Source organism: Eufriesea mexicana, unplaced genomic scaffold (genome assembly GCF_001483705.2).
Source record: "Eufriesea mexicana isolate 0111107269 unplaced genomic scaffold, ASM148370v2 scaffold1556, whole genome shotgun sequence".
NCBI lineage: Eukaryota > Metazoa > Arthropoda > Insecta > Hymenoptera > Apidae > Eufriesea > Eufriesea mexicana.
Window position 1 is genome coordinate 453,440 of NW_016909682.1, and position 19,715 is coordinate 473,154.

A 19,715-nucleotide genomic window follows, 5' to 3' on the forward strand; every position below is an offset into this window, starting at 1 on the left:
TATTCATTTCTTTTATTATAGCATAACATAGTCATCATACTATTATATATTATACGGTAATATATCTCATTGAATTAACAGGAAACCACAACTAGCGAAGCATGAACCGAGGTATGCCATGCAGGGAAACATCATTCATCTAATCTTTGTCAAATCATTGCTTTCAATGTTCACATTGTTATTTCCTTCTTCTTATGCTACTTTCACATACTTTTCCAGATGTTACCGAGGAGGCAGCAAGGCGAGCCCAGAACCTAGCTGATCAGGCACAATCATTGGCTAAATCAGGTAACGTATGGCCAGAGAAAGTATAAAACTCACGAACACAGATCGCAGGCCCAAGATCAATAAGTTAGCAGATTCTATTTTGGTGCCCTCATTTATATTTAGCTTTATCTTCCATAGTTAGCACCTGCCGACGCTTTCACACTAATATTGTGCGCACGTTTCTTACTAAATAGATACCTCTTTGCGGCATTATAGAGTAAATATCGTCAAGTAAAGGTAAATTCTCTTCTTTGGACAATTTGAATACTTGGGACGCCTTCGATCTACTTTATGTATAGCTCTGTCGAACAAATAATTGTTTAGCTGAGTGAGACAAAGTAGCTTAGACAATTTTTTAATTTCACTTAGTTGGTAAGGAACATGTTACTTTACCTCACTGATTCCATTCACTGCTATAAAAATTTATCGCTTTCAATAAATTCACAAAAATCACGCTTATAAATCTGCAAAAAATAAAGAAATAGATAAAAAATGGAAAAAGAAAGAAGTAAGAATAGAGAGAAGTTTAATTTTCTTAACTTAGCTCTGCTGGTTATTGGGGTAATTTAAAAGGTAGTTGTTTTGCAGGGTACATTTTAGTAAGATTCAGGCGCCATGACTAGACACCATTTAATGAGTGTTTTTATAAACATACTAATCCTGTTGCAGTATTGATACTAACTAAAAAGAACTAAATGTAGATGTGTGCTGCACACACACACACACAGGCATATAATGCGATAATATGCATGCGTGTGTGGGCACACGAGTTTCGTGTGTATGCGCGTACACACAAGTACGTTTGTGAGACAAACACGCTGAATCTTTCAGTCCAACTGTCGCAGCTGGGCTAGACTTGAAATTCTTAGTGTGTATCAATGTGCTTTATGTCCTTGTTCCTGTTCTTGTCCATGTCCTTTTGGATGGGTCAGGGCATGATTCGGCTGAGATTGATGGGACTGTAGAGAGGCATGCTACTTCTGCTCCAACAAAGCAACCTGTTCCCGCCCCGCGACACTCTACCAGGTCGTCCAAAACAGACTTTCATCTAGACTTGGGAGATACCTCCTGCACGCCGTACAGTCCCAAGTTTAAGACAAAGGAGCCGCCAAAAGATGAATATTCTCCAGAAAAGAGCAGCCCGAAAAGTAAAATACCTGTAAAAGTAAAAAAATCTATAGAAAATGAAAAAATGATGAGCAAACTAACAACAAGCGCTGAGTCTGACCTCGAAAAAACGAAAAAATTAGATGAGCTGGAATTAACAATGGATCCTCTCATTATTAAGTCAGTAGGTGTCACAGAACACTCTGAGAAGTTGCTCGAAGAGTTGTCAGAGAAATCACTTTGCGAGAAAGAAGCACGACAGCTGGAAGAGGATAAAGAGAAAAGTGACTCGATAAAGCCCGAAGTGTCGAATGAAACACAAACGACGACAACCATTGTGGACACACGTGCCAAGTTGCTCGATTCCGGAAAATTCGAGCAGACAGGTGAAACCATAAAAAGAATAGAGACTGTAACGATGACAACAAAAGAAGATCAAAGAAGTGAAACGGACATTGTTAGACCGGATACATTCATCACAAAAGAGACTAAAACTTTAGAGAATTTCCCGCTTGGTATTGATGACACGACACATACGACGATATCCAAGGTACAGAAAAGCATCACGGACGAGGTAGTATCAACTGAGACGGTGATAAAGACAGTGACGACTGTACGGTGCATCGCAACGGAGTCATTTGGCACAGGACAGACTGAGCGAATCGTGCGAACGGTGACATCTAGTGGTGATTACGGGGACATACCGATGCCTGTTGTAAGACAGCTACAAGGTCACGAGGCGATGCCGTTCAATATTGACCAGTTATCATCAAAGATAATAAAGAGCACTACCGAATCTGAGCCGTGGGCACATGGCAGCCTGGCAGATCGTTCTTTCCTGAACGATGATAAAGTAGAGCAATGGGAGAGCCAGCTCTCTCAGGACACGTCGCCCGGCTCTGGTAATGGCGACATCTATACTAAAAGTGGTAGCTCACGGCATTACTTAAACAGCGACACTGATAGTGACGGTTCACCACAATCGAGAAGATCACCATGCAAGAGGTGTACATTGGGCAGTTCCAGCGGGTCTGATGTAGCACTGCACGAAGGTGCGGAGCTGTCCCCGTTGGAGGACGACCAAGGTACCGCACTCACAGCTAACCTTCTAAGTAAGCAATGTACATATCCCGCTAACCAAGTTACCCGAGAAACATAATCAGATCCGAGAACGTGAATTATATGGTTTTTCGTATGCTTTTATTGTGGTACGCTTTGTTTGCATGCACTTGCACTGTTTTATTATTTTTGTTATCCTAATTCTAGCTTATTATAGCCCGTACTGACATTCACGCCTAGTAAAAGATATATGACGTTTGTTTAAGATGATATTTCTTGATCAACGCGAAGTGACAAACGTTGGTTACGATTAATCGAATCGAGAAAGAAGTATCGATACTGAGGAGAGTATTAGACTAACAGCTTAATTATACCAGGACGAGACATATGTAGCAAATAATAATAGCACAAATATTCAGTGATACGAATATTCAAAATTCATATAAAGATGCATAACTGTAGATTTAAATATTGTTTTTCGTTAATTCTAAAAAGAAGACATTTAGATTCGTTAGTGAAACGTTGGAAATTGATTTTAATTGAGTAATCTAGTTTTCTTTGTATTAAGCGGAAACATTACGTCAGTGGCTAATTTAATATATATATTTCTTTTTTTATTTCGTTGCACACAATGTTGCATGATCTTAAGCTTGTATAACCTATATAACTGGAGGTGTATTTGCACAAGGTGGGAGAATGTTGACCGTATAAAACGATGATAACCACTCGCAAGGAAAAACAAAGCTTGTGAAGTGCAGTCGTAAATCTGCATTCTTTTTTGTGGTTTTTTGATTCTTCGTGGAGTTATCGTGGGCGAGTATTTACATCATAGGGTTATTGGTGATCGATTCAATGTGCTTCGTTTCAAGAGAAGTTTACCCCTTTTACGCCTATTGTTGGTTTTGGTGTTGAACGGATAAGATTGCGATCAGGTGCTTCTGGGACTAGCATACTTTTCATATTGATGTTCATTCGTGGTCAAACATTCTACACGGCGTACAGGCATTTGTAAAATTATGCATATTTAAAAAGAAATATCGTATTTAAATTTATCATATCAACAAAGAAAATTTTATTATCAAATCAAACATCTTTATGCGAAAAATTGTTTTATTCCATCCTTAACTGATACAAAGTAATATATGAAATAAAAATTATTATTACTATTTTCTATAAACTATTTTTGTTACTAATAATATTTATTTAAAAACAATATTACTATTTGGTTAAAATGAAGAATTTCTTTTTAAAAAGAGCTCCGAAATTTTTTGGAAACTGCAATCAAAATATATAAAATTATGAGTAATATATTTATTGATACAGAAATATGATATTGCTTTTTGAACTTGGTCAGTACAATATCTTTTTACGAAATTCCACATTGAAAGATTTATTACATTTATTATGTTCAGTATATTTATCACATACAAGTGTCACGAAATAGCGATGGTGCATACATTAAAAATTATAGAAATTTTCATTTACTCCCCAGACATTTCAACTTATCAATAATTACACGACGGGTGTTAGTCATTTTACGCGTTAATAAATTATAAAATCTTTTACTGTCAGCATTGAAGTCACATTAATTGGGCAACCCCATAACGCATTGGCCATATCGTACCTCATACGTGTCAAATATCTGTAATAATCCACTAAAAGTGCAGTGGCGAATTTAAAACAAAAAATTTCGTTTCGGCTTTGCAAAGTCATCAACAAAGCTTTCTATTGGGATCAATTTAACCCGGAATCTACGATTAATTCCGAAAAGGACATAATTTCGTCAATAACAGAAGGGATAACGCAAAAGTTTCTCAGCTTCCGAGTCATTGATGTTTACAAACATGAAGTATCCGTGTCATGCGTGCCAACTCTTAAAAACAAAAGTCAGAAGCATCACTGCGAATCGATCGATTGTTCGGACATATCGACGCGATAATCGCTGCTATTTTCTTCGCATACTTCGCCCGCTGTTTCTTCATACTAATCACGGCGTGGGATCGCAGAATTCAGTCGAGTCAATTTATCAAAACGAGTACATACAAATCGGATAGAAGATTCATGGGAGGACGTAATGTTTAAGTGACAGAAACAGACAGTTCGGTACGGTCAGTTTGTTCGAGCACACGGCGAAGTACAATAGAGGGAACACCTAGGACGAAGACTGCCGGTAGAGGGGGCTGCGCATGTTGGATGAGCGTAGCTGCCGCTACATTGGTGATCCTACTAGCAATATTTCTTGCCTTGGAGCCACGAACGTTCCAACGTGCCATCTACACCCTCTCTAACAATGTCCCGAGGCAAACTGGGTACGATTTACCCTTCATTTTATTTATTTCTATTGCGAGGAATTTGAATCGGAAAGGTTTAAGATATACCCCATGCCCAAAATTATTTAGTTACTCGATAAGTTACTTTGCAGCTTAACCTTAAAAAATTTGATATTCCCGTTACTATTCGTTTATTATTAATTTACTGATATTTTTATGACTATTACCGTAGATTAATGTTTGGTTAAACATTAAGGGTTTATTCTACTAACTATAAGGCTGAAACATTTTCAATTAAACATATTTTAGTACTGTTATAGCAAGCATATAGAACTAAAAATTTTTGTTGTAAATTAAATTCATTTTTAAATCATTGAAACATCCTAAATGGTAATATGATTGTTGATATTTTACAAATTAACAAATGGTACGTGAAAAAAATGTATAAATAAATAACTTTCAAATTTTCATTGTACAAAATAAAGTTTAGAAAATTCTTTTGCAGTTAGTAGAATATGGTATTAGTGTTTGATAAACATTTGTTCATAGAAAGTATAAGAAAGTAAGTTTTATAAACCTAATTCTAAACGTGATCTGCAAAAATGAATAACGTCGAAGTGACATAAATTTTTGACATGTATATAGATTTTCGATTTTAAAAAGAAAAAGAACAATCCAGCTACACATTTCTAGACACAATATATCAAAAATAGGGAAATATATTTTTAAAGTATGCACAGTCCCAGAGAAGTTGATTATTGTATAACATAACGGTTTAGACGATTTATATACTCGCTATACTACAGGCACACGATCTAATACTAATTTTAGTGAAAAAACTAGATAAACAATAACTGCAATTAAAACTAATTTTCTACTACGTTGGTTTAGCTTTTAATATCTAGAGCATGTAACCTGAAAATTTTGTTTATCACATAGGTACGATAATCGACAGAGATCTAGAAATATGTGTATAATTTACGAAACAGGTAATGGAGAAAGTGTAAACTTTCAAAGGATTCGTATGCAAGCTTTTTTTTTCTGACACGTTTCATCCTACCGACGTATCGAATGTGCTGCATGATTTGAAATACAGTTGACACCTCGCATGATCTTTATTGCATTTTATATCGATCTTAAGTTTGTCTCCTGCAGCGTTTTACAAAGCAATGATTTATCACTTCTCTCCACCCCCCCACCACAATAGCGTTCTCTACGCCTGGTGCACGTACCCAAGACAAACGAGATAATAGAGCTCGAACTCTCACTTTAATTTCATGCGTCCTATAGTTCTCACTATTTACCCTTTCTAGCTCTTCTGACAATAAGCAACTCAAGATAAAGCTAAAGTGTAGAGGGACCAACAAATCGTATTTTTTAGTCACGTTAGGATTGTTAGGCGAATCGTCATGTAAGTAGCCTTTATCTATGTACACGTGCGTGTGAACACGAACCCATTACACTCATTACAAAAATCGCTCGACAGATTGAGTTCCAAATGTACGTCCCACAGCTTCGAATGGTACATTTCGTACCTGGAATGCATATCTTAGAGTTAGATTCTAACCTGTATGAAAATGGAAACGCTCCGACCTCTTTGTGTTTAGAGTTGCAAAAACGTAATTCGCTAATGGCTGAACGATGCCACTAATCGTGTACGTTCGTCGAATGCACTTCAGATGTGATTCTGTGCAAGTTTACACAGCATTCGTGGTAATCCTGAATTTTTCTTCTGACCATTATTTCATTTTATATATTTTTAAAGCTTTGAAATAAATTTAATATCTCCACTTTCATGCATATATAAATACATAACCTCACTGTTAACAAATTATAGATATTCATTACGTTAACTAAAAATGTGGAGAATACAAATTCTAATTCATGGAAAATTAGTTCTAAGTTCTAAATAAATTTTATGTGACATAAATATTCGTTTGATATTTTTCCACTATAAGGTACAGTCTTTTTACCAAATAAGAGATACTTATTCCAATACATTGTTTAAAAGTCCTACTTGCACGTTTAAAAACTACGTTTAAATACTGAATATTTGAACGTATATTTTTTAAATATGTGACAAAATTATGGAAGCATAATTCTCTAAGAGTAAATGGAGGGTCCATGGAGGATAGATGAAATGTTCAGAAGAAAAGTGCTGGAGGAACACAGACGTATGAGAATGCACAAAATTGCTTCTCCCTCTGTCCGTTTCTGAAAAAAGCTGATACATCCAAAAACTGCAATAATACTTTCAATAATACTTGACCGTTCGTCTAACAACACTAACTGATGTAGTTAGTACGCGCCCCTTTAAACTTGTTGCCACTATATACAGGGTGTTTCAAAGAGCTACGGTCAAAACCAGAGAGCGTTTTCCTCGGTCGAAAATTGTAAGTACGATATTGTTCCTACAATGATAAAGCTCGAACTGTCGAGGAGTGTGTAATTTGCGAATATTTTTTTCCATTCTAGTCGTTGAACTTGGAATATACTTTCATTCTTTATTCATTCGGAACGTTTTTTTTAGTCAATTGTTACAGTACGAACGAGTAAACATATCGTTTCAGTCTGAAAATTTGTTCAACATAGCGTGTATTGAGTAGAATATTTGTATCTTGTTTCATGACGATTAAGCTAGTATCCTTTACGTAGGGTAGCCTTTAGTCGAGGCTCGATAACCTCGATTCTAGAAACTCTTTGTGAATTAGAATTCCTTACGTACGTTCTTACTTATTTTCCACCGAAGAAATTCCCCCTTTCAGTTTTCACCGTAGTGGATACTCTTCTGTTGTATCGGAAAGTTTTAGTACTTATTATATCTTATGACTAACTGCTAAACGCTTTATTATTCAGTAGCTTTTATCAGCGCTTCACACGAGCTCGCTGCGTGCAGCACAGTCCTGCTTACACGGAAGGTTTCCTTTGACTTTGCTTTATTAGTGAAACTCAATGGTATTCTGAAGTAATTGAATCGAATAATGTGTGCTTTATTTGTACTATCTTACGTAGTATAGTATTTCGTCCAAGAAGGTATAACGTCGTGTATTTCCTAATGTATAATACACTTCATGTATTCAGATGGACAAATATTCTGCAAAATATTACTAAATAAATTATCAATTCTATTATAATTTATTAACTTCTATACAGTAAAATCATTTTACATTAGAATTTGTTCTATAACAGAATTTGATATAATAGAATGTTTTGGTAAATAGATACCATGACAGTTAATCACTTGTCACTTGCATAAGTGAGGTTATGTACGAATGTAACACAGTTATCTGCGTTCCATTACTTTCAGAGCGGGAGATTTTCACTCGTAAAAGGTCGAAAGGATTGTAAAACCTTTCTTGTGAGAAATATCTTAAACGTGCCTCAATAATTATATCATACTTAATTACAAATTAGTCGATATGGACTCTCCAGCGCTGCTATTAGTGCATATAGTACTTGTACTACACGTGACAAAATGAAGATTAAACGAAGGAGAATTAAAGTCAAGATTATTCTAATAATCGTAGATCGCATGCGTAAAGAATTCATAATCGTGCATAGGGAGTCGAATATTATATTTCCTTAAATATAATTTCGATGATATACTATTCACTTCCTGTGGCGGGCGTTATGAAATTGAACATCGTTAAACACGACCATTAAATAAACACGTCGAATATTACAATACGAATCATCGAATTAAATATACGTGAAGTGTAAGAAAAGCGGTTGCATAGTTGGCTGATTGAGTGAAAATGCGTATTATATATTATGTATCGTCAAATGTATAGCGATGTTGTTACTTTTTTTATATGTGTCTAGTATTACCCCTTGTTTTGGGCATGATGTAATATTGAGAGATATACGATTGGTACTTGTATCTATGTGAACCGCTAAAATAGTAAGAATTTTGTATCCCACACAGAGGAACATGTCTTTTGATAAATTCTCATTTGTTACGCAGAATCTGACTTTTTGCAACTTAGCGAGCCATCCTACGTGGAAACGACAACGACAGAAGAGGACCCTGAAACTCAGGAAAGGTGTGTATAAAGAGGAATCATTTTTTAAACATTTTCCATTAAAATAAACCATATTTAAGCTATGAAAATAATTTCATAATATAATCATCTAAAATATGTAGAAAAGTTCATAAAGTTTATTAATATAAAATTTTAAAACAAGTAGTTATAAAGTAAAATGTAAGTTATTTCAGTTTAAATATTTAGTAATGACGATGATGATGATGATAATAATAATATTTGCAATAATTTAATTTTTATTTTATTGGTTTGACGAAATGTATAGTAGAAATTTCATTTTCTAGAATAACGAGAACTGTACAAGTAATTACAACGACCAGCGGAACCGCCAGTGGTCCAGACGAATTGCGAGAGTCCATGCAGAAGATCGTCGATCGATTCATGATGGAGGAAAGGCGAGATCAGTGAAGCACCAAGGGTCTTATGGGCGAATATAGAAATAAAAAAGAATTCTTCGTCATCCGATAATCGTGCATAATAAAAAAAGAAAAATATCGAAAAAGATTCTGTAGCACTAATCGAAGGAAGCACCTGTCGAATTTGATGTATCCTCGAACGTCAAACGAGACTTCAAAAAATGTATAATGAGATCAAAAAGTGAAGAATGTCTTTCGATATAGATCCTGTTCATGTCTATATCAAATAATATTTGCGAATTTTCCTCGTGGTGCTTCATGAAAACATACGAAAAGTATGCACGGCGATTTACTATCACACTCATGGCCTACGCTTCGGATTTGCTTGCCTTTCGGTTGCATTAAGTTGCCTTATATATTTACGTTTAATCTTGCGATTAATAACGTATGTCGTCGCTAGTCCGACTAGCTGACTTCGCTAGTCTTCACTAAGCCAACCCGTCCATGTACAACGCCTTTCTCGTGTTGTTCAAAGCGAAAAGAAACAGGAGTATGAAAAGTAACGAAGGAGTAAACGCTTACAGGAACAATATGGACAAAAACAATGAAAAAGAAAACATAAAAGGAAATAATTCGTCTGAAATGCAAGCCCGACCAACATTACGGCGATATATATTTGTAAACATTTTTGAAAAAAGAAAAAGATAAGTGAAATGGAATCGAAAAAGCAGATCTTAATGACTTCGCATAACTCGCCACTTGGCAGTTCATTTTAGCTTTAGAATGATTGTATATCTATCCGCGCAATACATCGCTTGATAGGTCAGCAACACTCGAGTCACATTTTTTGACGGTGAACTGCACACATACACACACATACACGGATTCTAAAAAGAAAAATAACTTCTTGTTGTTATTCGAATCATTGGAAATCCGGACATGATAATGTAAGATTGGAAAATTTGTTGGAAAAATCGGATTATGTCGAGTATTCCGATTTGAGTAGCAACAAGAACTAAATGTTTTTATGGATCGTAATACAATGTAAATTTAACTTATTTAAAAGAATATTTCCTAACAATTTTTAATTGTATATATGATAATTTCTTAGCGTAACTTATATAAATGTACTATTATACGATTGTAATAATTGCAAGATTAAAACATGAATATTTTATTTATATAGCGAAATCATTGGACAAATGTTACACACATAAATCTTGAGGTCAGAAGGAATGTTAATCGGCGATTTATCCTTCGTACGATCGTGTAAATTATTATAATTATTATAAATGATAAAAGAAAAGAAAACGCAAATGGCATGACGTCTATAGAAAATGTGTTGTTTAAACTTTTACGACTCGAAACACGTCTTAACATTTAAGCAGCGTTAGCTTTCAATGTATAACACAGTTTTAAAAGGCACAGAAAGGAATCGTATATAGTATGTATTTAAAAGAAAAAATATATATATACATATATATAAATATACATACTTTAAATAAGGTATTCTATTAATGTATAATATATTGAGAAGATATAATTATGCATCTGAAGTTTATAAATTATTATCTATAATGACTGTTATTCTATGTTTAATAGACTTGCCTAGAGCCTATCTGACCTAAGGACCAAAGGCACAATCACACACGCATCAAAATAAAACATTATGCTCCTATGTACTGTCGTAACATTTATTGTAACTCATTACGGACGTTGCGATACTGGCATTTAAATATTCTGACTGTTACAATACATTATTTGTATTACAAAACAAGAAACTATTTTCCCTTTTACACAAGACGCAAACCAATGTAATATGACGAAGTATTATTACAGTCCATGACGACAGAGTTTTTTTATTCACTGTCATTTTTCTCCAATATACTAGTACATTTTTTACTAATATCTACTATCTATACTCTATTGAGTACGTTGATAAAAAGTATGCAAATAATCTTCTCACCATCGATCACGTAACTTCACTGGCTAATTAATGTTCTATTCGTGATCTATCTAATAAATATACAAATAACATAAACTTATTTATTTATATATAATTAACATCGTATATAGTTTTGTTCTACTTTTTGGAAAAAGGGATTTGATATTTATTTGAAAAATTTATTTTTGAAAATAATTAAATCATACAAATATTAATCATAACGATAAATCGTATTTGTTAAAAATTGTGTGTCCAGACTGTATTTTTTTTATTCCAATTTACGATCTTGAAAATAATTTAATTTCATTAAACACAAATGATATATAACAAACGCATAATTCCAGTAACATTTATTAAACATAACATGCTTATAAAGCAATAACGAAATTGTTAATTGGATATAATTATTCTCTTTATTCATTCTAAAAAATGCTTACTTGTCTATAGTGTACTATAGTTAATGTATTTATATCGATACGCTACAAAATCATATCTGCAAGTGGATAACTTCTCATAAATATTTTTTATAAGCCAGTAATGTTACGTTATAAAAAATACATACATATTTTGTAATTGCCTAAGCTTATCGCCTACCATATTCTTAAATCGAGGAAATGGTAGGATAATCCTATTTCATTCCCCAACCCAAAAACTTTAGTACGAATGAAACACTTTAAATGTTTGAAACATTTATTCGTTTGTTTAATTCTAATCTTTAGTAATACTATTTCTGTGAAGGATAGTAACTAACTCTTTTAATGAAATGCGTAGGGTCATTATAGAATTTGACTTAAATATGTGAGGTTTAACGTTGGCATTGTGACTAAGGTTTATAATAGTCTCGCTTTACTATTTTATGATTGTTCTGTTATTGCGATTTCGCGTAAAATTTATCATCGACGTAAATAAGATGTGTAAAGATTTTACGTCGTTTTACACACATGCGTTCAAATTAAAATGTATTTAACATTCAGTATCGCATCAGTGCGCTTTCTAGCTCCGAAATTTTATACATTTCATGGTTTCGGTTTTGTGAATAACGCGTACACGCCATGCGGCTGTTCTAATTTTCCTCTGCTTAACCCCTTCGTAACTACTGCAATGTTATATTAAAATTATAAAGCCATTGTATGGCGTACGATATCAAAAAATAACAGAAATGGAAGAAAAGGTATGATTTTATCATATACTATTGTGTGATAGTTATCAACGACAATGTAATAAATAAACTGTTGCATCACAATTCTTGATGTACTTGTAACAAAAACACGAAACATCAAAAATATGAAATTATACCCAATCCTAATTATTTTATTTTAATAATTTTTTTTAAGCTTAATAACAATTTTTTAAATATGTAGAAACTAAAAAAAAACATCGTCAAAATTTTATTAATTTTTACATACAGAATTTAATACGTAATTATTATAAGAAATTATTTATTAAGTTTTTACTAAATTCTTAGTAAATGAGAAAATCTTAATTTTTATTAGGTAATGAATAAGTTTTTTACAAAAGTATATAAGAAATTAATCAAATTTTGTATGTTCAAATAAAAAAACTCAACTCAACTTAGTATTTTATATATTTTTATTCGTTGTTAACAGTTGACATTAATTTCATTTAGTACACATTTGATGGAATTAATGTTTTATACAGCAGTTAACATGATTTATATGTTCTGACAATTGTTTAATACAAAGTACAGAAGAATGAAATAATAGTATATATAAGTAATCTGTCATATAACAAATAATTTTTTCTTTAAATAAATATAATTCTCGGACAAGCGGTTCACCTGTTATGGGGGTTGCTATTTTGCTTTTAATAGATATTTTTAAATAAAATTTTGATGTACCAATATTAGTAATTATATATTGCTTTCATCATTCATTATTAATAATTTGGATCTTAAAATTACACTGCACTGTTTTTAAAATACAATTACATAAACAACTTTTTAAGAAGTTGAACATGTACTATATAACAGATGAATTAATGAGACGCTTTGATACATATAGAAGTAATTGCTGTGATGTATGGTGCTCACTACTTCCCCTGTTCGAAATTGCAATGATGGTGCATATATGTTACTTAATTTGGTTATTAAAGAAAAAATATACAAAAGAAAGTTGCTACAAGAACAATGTACTGATATCATACATAAATACATAATTATTTGTATTTGTATCTCAATTTAGGCAAACAAAATTTTAAAAATTATTCTGCAATTGAACTTAAATACAAATTTTTAGATTGATTTAAAAATCTATATATAGTCTCATATCCATTTAAAATGGGATATTATTTTGAATTGAAGTCATATGAAAATAAAAGACAGGCTATATAGTGAATACCATAGGTCTAATAACATTTACAAATCCTGAAAATTCAGGATCTAACAATTTTAAATTGCAACATATTATTACATGGACATTTATTACAAGTGAAAATTTATTTATAGATACAGAAAATTGACTACTTATTTCAAAAAAATTTTTAGTATCTTAATTACGCAACAAATGATTGCATCTTGTAAAACAAATAGGTATCTTCATGCACTCTTGTACCATACCTTTTAAGTATATTTATATCGAAGGTCATCACATCTATAAAGTTAAAAATATTATTTAATTATAAATAGAATTAAAATTGTATACATATATATCATTAATTTAAAACTTCTTTATTTTAAATTATAACATATTTGATAAATTCCACTAAAATCACTGAAACTGTAAGTACTTACATTGTCACCATCATCTTCATCATCGTCACTAATTTCATCACCGAATTCAATATCTTCATCAAAACCATCTTCCACAAAAGTGACAGTGTCATTGATACGAACTGCAAAAATATTAGAAAGAAAATAAGAATATGATTTTTAAATGAATATTTGACAAATTCAAGTTATGAAGTTTGACTATACTTCTGTTGTTTATTTAAATAATTAAGATATGTTTACTTACCAGTTTCTGGGAATTCACCATAGGTTTTCAAGTTACGAGCTTCATCTGATGTGTATTTTAATATAACATCTGCTTTTGCATCCTGATAATCTCGCAGACCAATTAATATTATATCTCCTTGATTGATCCATACTTTTTTCCGTAATTTTCCACGAATGTGACACAATCGTTTTATACCATCAAAACACATAGCTTCTAACCTTCCATTACCAAGCATTTTTGTGACTTGTGCGTATTCTACAAAAAGTTTTTAAATTCACAAAACTATTTTATTTAATTTAAAATATTATTCAATTAATATCATCAACATATGGTATAATATTACCTAAATTAAACATAATTTAAAATAGGTAAACAGAACACATAACACCATGATAAATAAGTTGTAAGATTATACCTTGTCCATCTTCTTTGAAAACTAACTCTCTTTTTTCCGTTTCATTTTCATTTTTACCCCTTCTCCTGTTTTTACCTCCCTTTCCTAAAGAGAAATAAGTTTAAAAATTATTATTTTATCTACTTTTGGTAAATTTTTGAAGAAAAAATATTTCTCTTCTGTCAAGATATATTTAACGATTTTGAAGAAAAATTTGACACAAACAGGTTAGAACACAAACTAACCACATTGCACATTAGAAATTGCACGACATTCTGCATAAGTCCACACAATTCCTACAGGTAAAGAAATTACAGTAAAACAATTATTTACAAACCCTTATTTTTCGGCATGTTGATCTAATGAAAGATGTTTAATCAGTAAATATATCAGAAATTCAGACACCAAGAAAGAATAGAACACTCAATACTTCGAAAACGAGATTTGCACCACTAAACACCTCATGGGAAAGACGAAGACTACTCAAAAATGTCAAGCATACAGAACTCAAAACTATTTTCTTTCATCTGAATCTCATATAAATAAATTCCTTGTTAAAGAAAAATTACTTGCATAATTTTTATAGTATTTTATACATAATATTAAACCCGAAGTTCGTCAAAGTTTAGATATTTCATTGACTATTGTCAGTGACAAGAAGTACAAAGGAAAATGTTTATTCTTCTTTAGTAAAAATATAGGGAATATATTTTCAACATTTGGTATTACAGAAATGTACCTGAATGCTACTAGTCGTATCATTTTATGAATTTCAAAATTTAAAGAAGTAAGATGCAGAAATAATATTTATCTTTATATTCGTAATAGTAAATATAATTTTATGAAATTTGATTAATATCGCGAATATTTTATTTTTTGTTAGCTTTCTTGTCTATTCTTCCGCTAAAGTTACATTTATATGTTCCTTTTCGTTGAAATGTATAATGCAATGAAGATTAAAAACTTATTTAAAAAAAGATACTTTACTAATTGTTGATTTTAATAATTATATTATTTTCATAGAAATTTTAAATAAATTTTGCGAATTGAAGTTATCACAAAATATTGACATATTAGCATAAATGTTACGAATTACCCGAACGCATTCAATTTTATATTAAGATGAAAATTTTTTTATATTTTAGAGTTAAAAAAGTTGAAAAATATATTCATATGTATAAGAAAGCTTATTAGTCACTATTTAAATAAATGTATTAAAGTTTTTTAAAAATAAATAATGTGACTAACTATGTACTTTTAGATAACAATTTTATTTAACAATTGAAAAGGATAACGACATTTCATTACAATCATTCCATTTAAATGTTCAACGTTCAGATAAAATTATATAAAAATTGGTAAAGGTGGAGTCATTTAAACTATTTTATTCCTACATACAAAATGTACATTTATAGTTTCTTTTGATATGTATTGAACAGTGCAAAATATTGAAACATAATCAGTTATGTGTAATAATACACATAACAGCAATTTTTCTCTTGCTGTTTTTGAAATAAAAAGACAGTCTAACATGACACTAATTGTGCATGAAGTGCAAGTATTTAATAAATTTTTTATGATTTAATATCCGATAATTAACTAAATATATTCATTTACTTTCATTACTAATGTAATACTATAACTGGTAATCGTAACTATTGAATCTATTAATAAAAAGTGAAAATTAATAAAGAGTATATCATTTAACATTACAAAAGGAACAAGTTATATTCATCTTGCAATAAAATAATGTAAAAATTCTAAACATTAGAATCTCTTATGTTACTTAAAAAATGTACAGATTTATAACTAAATATTTCTCTAATTTTTAATATAAAATTCTAATTCTTTTTATTTCGGTAATATTTCGGTATTTACATATGTTCATGCACTGTTCAAAATCAAACTCTATAATCTTTACTATATTACTAACATCATTATAACTTATAATGCAATTTTTACAAATGTTATTTAGTAATATACAACTGCACAAGTGCTTTCATTTTTACGTTGTTGTTAGATAATAAATATCTATTGAACCAATTGTATACAAACCTACTAATTGTGTATAAAACTGCAAAAGTAATTTCAATGAAATTCTTTTTTTACTACTTAATACTACTACTTAATATTTGCAAATTTAATTTTCACTTAGAGTTATAATTATTGCAACAAATGGAGCATTGCATAATTTTGATATGGGAATAAAACAAATGCTTAAAAAGGTTGTCTTGCATAAAAATTGAAATAATAAAAAGAAAATGCAATATGTCTATTTAAAATCATAAATACAAAATAAATAAAATTACTAACATCAAAATGTGTCAGGCACGGTTAGAGGATTCATACTAACATTGTCTGAAATATATTTTACGAATTTTGCACATGTGGTATTAGAACGTTTGTCGACGAATATACGCTTGTAATGGATTCTCCATCCTGCAAGTTATCTTCTTTTCAGTAGCGTAAAACGGTAGTTGGTTGTAATATTCTGACGACCAAACATTGAATTCCATAGCGCAAGCACATTCCATGATAAAACCACGGCCTAAAATATTTATGCGTGTATTTCATATATCACAATGAGAATTTAGTTAAATAAAATAAAAGCAAAGCAATTGGCGAACTTAAACTGCAAATCTACTTGTTTTTAAAAAATAGAAAGCATATAATATTATATAATACGACTCAAATATTTCTTTTAATTAGTTATATTTTTTTATACGAAATTGCAAATGTTTCATACCTGAATGGTCGTCAATCTCCGTGTGTCATAATAATTTTATGTTGCTCGGACAGCCATGGTTCATTCTGTATTCCACGTAAAGCATTCCAGTATTGTGCCAATAATACAAAGCCAATACTACCAATGCGTGCCACCATTGATGAGAGGAACCAATATAATCTACCCACCCTTTAAAAGAAAGAGAACTGTATTAATACTTCGTTCAAGCAATGCTTTAGGAATATGCAAATTTACGGTAAATTTTATATCATTTTATATTTAAAACTTGTTTTTTCTATATTCTATTTGAATAAAGAAAAACGAAATATAAACGGTAGGTAGAATGGAAACATTACATTATATCCTGTTTATTCAATTTAATGTTTGCTATTTTAAATTATTATTTTAATCGATACCCGAAACGTGTTAAAAATATCAATGTTGCTAAAAATTATAATTACCTGGGCAAAAACGTTCCGGTATTTTACTTAAATAAATAGCAAATGCGGCACCACTAATGACATACATTCCTAGTACCCTTGGAAGTAACATTCTAACGATCGGGTTATCCATGCCACCCATAGCGATACTCCAATGCAGCGTTGGCAACACTCCATAAGCTGCCCAAGCAACAAAGACGACTAGCTTAACATTTCCGTTGATATTCAGTTTCGGTATTTGCAAAATCATCGCAAATATGAAAATTGCCAACACGGTAATTAAATAAAACCTTTGCAATTCCTGCACAAAATAGTGAATGTTTATAATTTCTATGAATATTAAATAATTTTTTGAAATTTTTCATTTTAATTTCAATAATGCATAATTCAGTGCATATATTATCTTAACTTTTTACCTTGTGGCACCAAAATGCATAGTAAACTCCAGACATATATATCGACAAAAGACTTAAAGCAATGCCAAATAGGTCGAACGATAAAAAGCACCAGTAATCTTTTTCACTTCTACAGGAAAACGTGTGATATACGGAAGACAATATCATACAAGCCTGAAAAAATGATTTTCTTTCTTTTTTTAATTTATCACTGACAATTTACAAATTGAAAAAAATACTTCTAAATATTACCTGGAAACATATCAATAAAAGTGCTACTATCATTTTGTCACCAAAAGGTGCATGAATATTTAACAAACACAGGTCATAGAGGGTCAGACCAAAGAATAACATCCATCCAAATATATGACTCCATATGTTGACTGTTTCATTTGTCCACCAGAATATACTGAAATAAGTATTTCTTCCTTAGATTACTTTTGTGAATATGAACATATAAATTGATGAATATTAATTACTACAGATAACTATTATAAATTATATCATAATCAAAAATTTAGAAATCGTTTTAGTTATTTAATCATTAAATTACTTAACTTAATAAATAATTTCCTAATTATTTATACTAATGTATAATAAATTGATTTATTATACATATTCTTATATTATTACATTTTTATCTCTAAAATTTTTATACATATACATTAGATACCTTTAATACATATTAATTTTAAAATATATTTTGTATCTTTTGTACTTTTCGAAACGTCATATGAAGTATAACAGGAAATCTGATCAATGTTAGCTACAGTTATGTACCAACCTTTCAATACATAGCTTTGTTGTTAGATACCCTCGATATCCGTGAAGAATATAGGGATTGTGTTGAAGATACTCAGGAGCATTTTCGTAAGTAAGAAGGCACCTCATTTTTTCTTCATCCTCGAGCGAAATTTTACCTTTAATGGGCGAATCTTCCAGTTTTTTGGAGGATCTACGGTATACCTGAAAGAGTACTTTAAATATAAATATTTACATCGTTATTCGTCATCATATATTTGTTGGAATATTTTTATAACAAATTATCGGCAGTAGTACACATAATAATAAATAATGAGTAAATAAATAATAAATAGAGGCTATTATTAATTCAAATATTAAATTAGTTTAAAATATTTTTTTAATTTAAAACATGTTAAAAATATTACATAATATTTTAAACATTAATATGTAGATATCAATAATTGAAAAAATTATAAAAAAAAATTACGGAAGTTTTAACTTACGTAATTTCAGACAAAATATGATTTTTTTTACTCTAATTTTTAAAAAATTCTATGTAAAGTGTTATATTTGTGTCTTAGGTAAAAAAAACATCTAAGAAGACTACAAGATTTTAGTTATAAAAAATAACGAATACATTTTATCAGTAGAAAATTGTTTGTTAATTTACAAAAGTCGTATCTTAATGACATAGTGACAGAATTACTAATTACGTAATGCTTAAGTATCTATTCGAAAGTAATATACTCGAAATACTCTGATTCAATTTACTTATCTGGTAACAAATATAGTTAACATAATTTTAAACTAAAGTAAAAATTTTAATTGTTTATAAACTTATAAAAAGTATGAAATTTATAATATCGAATGTTATTCATATACATGTATTACAGATTTCTATATAATCATATAACAAAGAAGACATATTTTGCAAAATTATGAAGAAGCATGAAATCTGCAAATGAATACTTAATTGTTAATAATTTAAAAAAAATGAACAAAAATCGATATTATAT

At 30.6% G+C, this 19,715-nt stretch overlaps 3 protein-coding genes across 21 annotated transcripts in view; 1 reads left to right on the forward strand and 2 right to left on the reverse strand.

Annotated features, from left to right (window-relative positions):
• The window catches only part of LOC108548348 (ankyrin-3), a 139,636-nt gene extending 128,641 nt beyond the window's left edge, over nt 1-10,995 (forward strand). For 13 of the 19 annotated variants that reach the window (XM_017901251.1, XM_017901233.1, XM_017901240.1 and 10 more), the window contains 4 exons: nt 220-288; nt 1,200-2,486; nt 4,517-4,742; nt 8,668-8,740. In XM_017901251.1, the coding sequence (XP_017756740.1) occupies nt 220-288; nt 1,200-2,486; nt 4,517-4,742; nt 8,668-8,674 (1,589 nt within the window). In that variant the 3' untranslated portion in view covers nt 8,675-8,740. Of the gene's footprint in view, nt 1-219; nt 289-1,199; nt 2,487-4,516; nt 4,743-6,016; nt 6,456-8,667; nt 8,747-9,030 lie in introns of those variants that run through there. The other 6 variants (XM_017901237.1, XM_017901238.1, XM_017901236.1 and 3 more) reach the window with 6 other exon arrangements.
• Nucleotides 10,996-13,295: 2,300 nt separating this feature from the next.
• On the reverse strand, nt 13,296-14,933 carry eIF1A (eukaryotic translation initiation factor 1A). Its single transcript, XM_017901229.1, has 5 exons — nt 14,733-14,933; nt 14,417-14,500; nt 14,020-14,256; nt 13,797-13,897; nt 13,296-13,656 (listed from the first exon to the last, which is right to left on the reverse strand). Exons 1-5 carry the CDS (start codon nt 14,746-14,748, stop codon nt 13,651-13,653), a joined length of 444 nt encoding a protein of 147 aa, XP_017756718.1. The 5' UTR covers nt 14,749-14,933; the 3' UTR covers nt 13,296-13,650.
• Nucleotides 14,934-16,723: 1,790 nt separating this feature from the next.
• Nucleotides 16,724-19,715, reverse strand: part of LOC108548343 (progestin and adipoQ receptor family member 3) — a 10,206-nt gene continuing 7,214 nt past the window's right edge. The window contains exons 3-8 of the mRNA XM_017901228.1: nt 18,740-18,921; nt 18,208-18,364; nt 17,977-18,129; nt 17,582-17,861; nt 17,142-17,309; nt 16,724-16,943 (exon numbers count right to left, since the gene is read on the reverse strand). Of these exons, the coding sequence (XP_017756717.1) occupies nt 17,167-17,309; nt 17,582-17,861; nt 17,977-18,129; nt 18,208-18,364; nt 18,740-18,921 (915 nt within the window). The 3' untranslated portion in view covers nt 16,724-16,943; nt 17,142-17,166. The remainder of the gene's footprint in view (nt 16,944-17,141; nt 17,310-17,581; nt 17,862-17,976; nt 18,130-18,207; nt 18,365-18,739; nt 18,922-19,715) is intronic.

Coding starts and splice junctions, on each gene's coding strand:
- eIF1A (XM_017901229.1), bottom strand. Junction 14,257..14,416: donor TTTCAAAGAAGATGGACAAG/GTATAATCTTAC, acceptor AACTTTTTGTAG/AATACGCACAAGTCACAAAA. Junction 13,898..14,019: donor TGGTGAATTCCCAGAAACTG/GTAAGTAAACAT, acceptor ATATTTTTGCAG/TTCGTATCAATGACACTGTC.